At 34.7% G+C, this 5,872-nt stretch overlaps 1 protein-coding gene across 1 annotated transcript; it reads left to right on the top strand.

The window, feature by feature from the left end:
• The first annotated feature begins 2,555 nt into the window (after positions 1–2,555).
• LOC129371294 (membrane-spanning 4-domains subfamily A member 4D) lies at positions 2,556–5,467 on the top strand. Its single transcript, XM_055047836.1, has 7 exons — positions 2,556–2,629; positions 3,616–3,781; positions 3,899–3,991; positions 4,081–4,137; positions 4,366–4,479; positions 4,559–4,675; positions 4,752–5,467. Exons 2-7 carry the CDS (start codon positions 3,620–3,622, stop codon positions 4,809–4,811), a joined length of 603 nt encoding a protein of 200 aa, XP_054903811.1. The 5' UTR covers positions 2,556–2,629; positions 3,616–3,619; the 3' UTR covers positions 4,812–5,467.
• The last annotated feature ends 405 nt before the right edge of the window (positions 5,468–5,872 follow it).

Here is a 5,872-nt window from a genome sequence, read left to right as displayed (position 1 = left end):
TCTGTGATAAAATAAACAAATGAATACTGAACTCTGTGGCTATTTAAAACATGAACAAGCAAACAAAAGTTTGCTTGTTCATGTTTGTAAATCATTTTGTCACATTTATCAACTCATCTCTGAAAGTGGGTGGTTTGTTAGTGACTTGTCTTCTTCCTGAACATAAAAAGAAAAAAAAAAGGACATAAAAATATTTGATGTATGAACGACACACTACCAATCGGCATTTGTTAAATTTTATCGATATTTAGATATTGATTTACTGTCATTTGTTCAACTGAAAAAAACATATGGTGTTTGTTTATACAAGGGTTAGATCTGCAAAGGGTGAAAAGAAGGTAACTGCCCCGTTAAGAACGCTGCCCCCCTCAAACGTTTTGTCATCAAAATCCTTCTGAAGCATGCATAAAAACTAAACACTTTTTCACCAGAAGCCTCTTATAGCCTTCAAATTAATTTAGGTTTATTAAATCTTCTACTCAATAAAACTCAGTTACGTCCCTGCACTGTCTTCCACTTTGGGGACGCACACGCTGCTGGGTCACATTGAAATTAAAGAGGCAGTCTGTCTGCAGCCCAGCAGAGTGGAGCAACTGAGCCGGCCAAAGTTCTCCAGGTAATGTTTTAATACACAAAGTTAAAGTCCAACTAAGTTTGCGATGAATTAAATGTCTGTCGAAGATGAAGGATGGTTTAATACGTCCATTATTGGCTTGTAGCTGACTTTTAGGAGCTTTAACAGATTCCCCTAAATTTGCTTACAATAAACACAATAACAGAATTGTTGAAATATAAAAAACATAATTAGAGCTGTTTTACTGATGTCTCTATTAGAACAATGTCACATTAATGCGGTCACACATTTAAACTGCTGCACACTTATTGTCAGACTGTGAAAAAAGATAGACTACAATGACAAAAAGTGCTTGTGTGAAAGTGCTAAATTCACACAATTTCATTTTGTCATAAATTTTTTATGAGATAGCAATTAAAAAAAAAATGTGTCACTCGCAACCTACAGACAGGAAAAGGATTTAAAAGTAGGCACAAGTCTTGTTTGGCGGCAAAACAATGGAAGTAAGACCAGGAAGAAGAGAAGACAAGAACTGAAGAAGGAAATATTTCAGAGAAACGAGGAAGATCACATTTGAAGAAGACCGCTGAAAGAGCAACGGGTGAAAACCTAGATGAAAATAAAGAAAATATGTGAGTGTAAGAGGTGAAATGAGAAAGTTTCAGAGGCTGAGAGAGAGAAAAGGTTTACAGAGGAAGCTCATGAAGGAGAAAAGCAGTGCACTGATTCAGGGATGGTAGTTGTAAATCCATGGTAATCATTCAACTCTACAATTTCAGACAAATGTATACATATTTAGTAACTTCCGGTGGCCCTTCCTCGGACCACATGGTCCACACGGACCATAAATGACCACAAGAGGGAGACAAATCCAAAGCAAGTCAAGCTGTTGGAACTGTGATATCATGAAGTTACAGGTAGAATCGTTTTTGTCCTGGCCTGTTTTCAAAAGGCTGCTAAATTTTATTGACCCACAATTCAGAAGCACCTACTTGATTTTTAGTTTTGCGTGAATTTTGATTTTGTTATTGGTTTTGTCAGTTTTAAGTTATTCCAGTGACCAGTACGGGTCGTTTGGTCATTTACAAAGAGGCACCAACAGATAGCAGAAGTCAGCTTTTCCAATCCAAGTTCAGAGAAAAGCTTGTCCATGCATTCATCATTTTTACAAAATTTTTAAGTAGAAAAATGCGTAGGATAACTATGACGGTTATATAAAATTTAAGTAGTTTTTTATTTTATTATTTTTTACTTTACAACAAAGATTGTGCTACACCAGAGGAAAACAAAACAATCCAACAAGAAATTAGTGTCACAATATTCTATTTGTAAATCTGTAACATTTATTTGCAATTTTGTTTTAAAAAAATTATCCTAATTTAACTCAGTTTTGGCACAACAAAAAGTGACACAAACAACAAAAGTAAAACACTTTTTTACCAGAAAAGATAATATACGATTAGAAATCTACTGCTCCGATAGTAGATTTCTAATTTAACATGCAAATAAATTTATGAATAAATAGAAATATTTAAATAAAAATAAAAATAGAACATATTGAAACTCATAAACTTCTCCTGGCTGTACTGTAAAATATATATTTTTTAATCTTTCTATTTCTTTCTAATAAAAAAATATATTTTAAAACAACATTCATACCGTGTTTCCTTTGATCTCTATTTATTTCGCTCTCTGTCTCAGCAAGATTATCATCTCACCATTTTAATTTCATCGTAAAAAACATTAAACTGAAAGTTAAAGGAGGTCTTCACCCTCTTTAACCCTCTCAGGTTCAAATTATTTGCAAAGACTAGCTAAGTATCATTTAGATGTTGCAAATCTGAAACATCTGCCTGGAGAGGGTTAACTTCCTCAACATGACACACCGCACTGCAAAAGGACTTAATTTGGTCAAAAGCAGCTCTGTGGGTTTTTGTCATTTTTTTCTCTTTAAAATCATGTTGTGGTTGGGGTAAGTAGTGTTTAATGTCATTTCCTCATCAGATAAGTGAGAGGAAACTGCAAGTCTAAATTGAGCAAAGGAAGAACAGAAAGGTAAAGCTGTCTTTAATGAAAACATTTGATCTGCATTTGGTTGTGTCTATTATCTTCTACTCTTTAAGTCAAATGAATCGTGGAGGTTTTAGAAATAATTTTACTTAAATGTGTGTGTAAAAGGTAAATTTACACTAGTGAGTCGTGTTTTATAAATGTCAAACTTCCAGGAGTTGAATAAACAAAGAGTTTTCAGTTTCCAGGCAGGAATGTTTCCAGTGAACTGAGATGGAAGGAAGTGTGTTACATTGATCCGACTCTTGTGTGTTATTAAAGCAAATGTTCATGTTAATGTAACCATCATTTTGCAAAGCTTGAGGATAAAGTCATGTCAATCTAAATGTATTTGCGCAGAATTCATTGTGATGTTGCATAAGATTATCAGATCAGAATTTTTGTTCATGGAAGTTGAAACAAGAATTTAAATTATTCTAATGGAAAATAAGTAGTTCTTTTAACTTGTAATGAGAGTATAAATAACAGGAATGTGCGCTCCATTTTGAGCATATTGTAAAATAAACACTTGGTTTAAATTCCAGTATTAAGTTAAAAGTCACATTTCAAGATTAATGAGCTATCTCATTAATAAGTGACTACAAGAGGGAGACAAACAATGTTTAGACAACTTATCTCTTTAATTTCTGAGTTAAACCCAAAACAATCTTGTTGACTTTAATTGAATTTTCAAGTTAAGCCACCGTCCATTTTTTTTTTTTCCAAAATATATTTTTTAGGGTTTTATTAACTCTAGTGTCCTTTATTTAAGAGTGATTATACAGGAAACTGGGTAATGAGAGGGGGGGGGAGACATGTCACCCAGCCAGGACTCAAATCTGTGATGTTCACTTTGAAGACTAAGGCCTCCACGTGTGGGTTGTGCTTTGCCCCTGCACCATCACAGTACCTTCAGTTTGGTTGTTTTTTTAAGTGTAATAACTGATCACTATCAGCAACATGAGCTGCATTAACTTTTTATGACTTTACAGAATAATGAGGAAGACGTTTATTTGCGATGAGTCAATGATCATCACCATCCCAATCGGAAGCCTGAAGAACATTCAGGAGGGTCAGCTGATGCCGGAGAACTTCCACTGTGTGTTCAGGGACAACTTCAAGGTGTTTGTTGTTCGAGGAAAGCCAAAACCTCTGGGGGTGAGTTTCACTGACGTATGCTGTAAATGAAATCATAGGCATGTGCTTTTCTCTAAAGAAACATCAGCCTTTTTTGCTGTATTCTCTTTAATATCTTTTTCTTTGTCTTTACATTAGGCAGCCCAAGCATTTGCTGGTGTGCTTATTTTCACTCTTGGATTTATTTCCATGGACATACGCATCATCATCTTCAGTGCTACAAGTATTGTGGTAAAGACATTTCCAGTGGTCACAAATTAAATCATTCTGTTTATCTGATGTGGTTTTAATTTCACCCAGTTAATAAGATGTTTTGTTAGTTCTTTTTCTCTGGGTTGGCTTCCTTTGCTGCAGGGATATGTCCAGACATGCATGTGGTAAGTCACACATTCTGGGATTTTAAGGAAAGCATAAAAGATTGAAGATGTTCCTCTAAAAAAGAGGCAAAAGTTTATTTTATTGGCATGTCTGATTCAGAATACTACATTTATTTCTCTAAATATATTGTGAACTGGTTTGTTCTAATAACCCAAAGCTTTACAGCTTATGCTGTATCTTGTGTTGAAGTTATTTGCATGTTAACTCAGCTTTATTCCACTTTCCAGATTAAACTGTCATTCTCCCTGAACATCATCAGCTTTTTCTGGTCACTGGTGGCTTTTGGTTTCTATGTGTTCTTATGCATTTTGGACTTTTTTGAGACTGATTGGACTTACAAAGTAAGTATGTTTTATTCAGTCAAATGTTGCTTTGCAGGACTCTAAGTATTTGTTTCTATTTTCTCTTTTGTGGTAGGAGTTCCTTAATGGAATTATCGGTCTGATCATAACTCTGTTAGTCTTTGAATGCATGATGGCACTCTTCTTGATCTACTGGCAGAGTAAAGCTGTGTGCAGAGAACATTTCAACACCTTGGTATTTTCTTATACATTTCTACTCAACATGAGACAAAACATGCTTAGTCATTAATTTGCTTTGTGTTTTTCTGCAGCCCATCATAACGTTGAAGCAGGAGGATTCCATGATGAACACAGAGCAGAACCAGGAATAAACAGTTCCTCTGTAGTGCTTAAACTGTAACAAGATTTTTGCCAATTTTGTTCGTTTTTGTCTTTTCTTTTTTTGCTTCAAAGTAAAATAATAGGACAGTTTGATTGAAAGCACACAATCATTCCAATTTGCATTACATAATAATGTGGAGATTTCTGCATTCTTCCTTTTTGTTAAATAAATATAGGCCACTAATTATAGCAATGCGTTATAAAAGCTTTTATTCACATGCCACAGCAGAAACAATGTTACAGTTGCCTGAAGTTTTGCTCGACCTTTCCAAAAACAAAGTGCACAATATGTATAGAGAAGCTTTGGATATGGGACATTTTGTGTTTTGAAAGGTTTAATCCTTAATCCAAAAGGCTTATGCCTTTTGCAAGATTAAATGTAAAAAAACAAACAAACAAACAAACAAACAAACAAACAAACCCGTAAGTAAACTGTTGCTAGCTTTGGGTGACGATTCTCCAGGAAATGAACGATTTTTCTGAACGATTCACATCACGGGGAACTCATCGGAAGCCAGAGGTTCAGTTATGAGTGGCCACAAGAGGGAGACAAACACAAAGCAAATCATGCTGTTTTTTTCGACATTCCTTGGAAGTCGCTGTTTGTATTCCAGAAAAAAGGTTTTATTAAAACTTTCAAAGCTCAGTTGTCTAAAACTCTTCATTGGTGAGAAGTTTTGTGTGAGCAACAACAACAAAAAAACTAGATAATTTTGTTTGTTCGGTTTTAGACATGAATTCTCCTCTTCATTTCATAAAATGTTTTATGAAATGAAACAATTTATGAAATTGTGTTTAATGTTACACCTGTAGAAACTGAAGTGATGACTCAAGTAGATTTTTTAAAGCTATTTGTCATGTTAAAGTCCTTCAGCTGAAAACTCACATGATGTGCCAGTTCTGACTGAACAACCTTACCGCGCTGACTCACTCGAACAATTAGGGTCAGAATGTTTTAGCAAAGGACATGGATATCTCTCTGCATTTTTGGGTACTTGGTATTTTTGGGGTTTGTTCTGAAAAAGAACAGATTGTATCACTGAGCAACAGT

The sequence above is a fragment of the Poeciliopsis prolifica genome, unplaced genomic scaffold (assembly GCF_027474105.1).
Source record: "Poeciliopsis prolifica strain line A6 unplaced genomic scaffold, Auburn_PproV2 SCAFFOLD026, whole genome shotgun sequence".
Lineage (NCBI taxonomy): Eukaryota > Metazoa > Chordata > Actinopteri > Cyprinodontiformes > Poeciliidae > Poeciliopsis > Poeciliopsis prolifica.
The sequence above is the reverse complement of the archived record's forward strand: the minus strand, read 5'-3'. Positions and strand labels throughout refer to the sequence as shown.

What these genes read in the sequence shown, in the direction of transcription:
- LOC129371294 (XM_055047836.1), top strand. Translation starts at nt 3,620, where the DNA reads ATGAGGAAGACGTTTATTTGCGATGAGTCAATGATCATCACCATCCCA. An exon ending in TCAGTGCTACAAGTATTGTG is followed by an intron (nt 3,992 to 4,080) that starts GTAAAGACATTT and finishes ATGTTTTGTTAG; the next exon opens with TTCTTTTTCTCTGGGTTGGC. An exon ending in GAGAACATTTCAACACCTTG is followed by an intron (nt 4,676 to 4,751) that starts GTATTTTCTTAT and finishes GTTTTTCTGCAG; the next exon opens with CCCATCATAACGTTGAAGCA.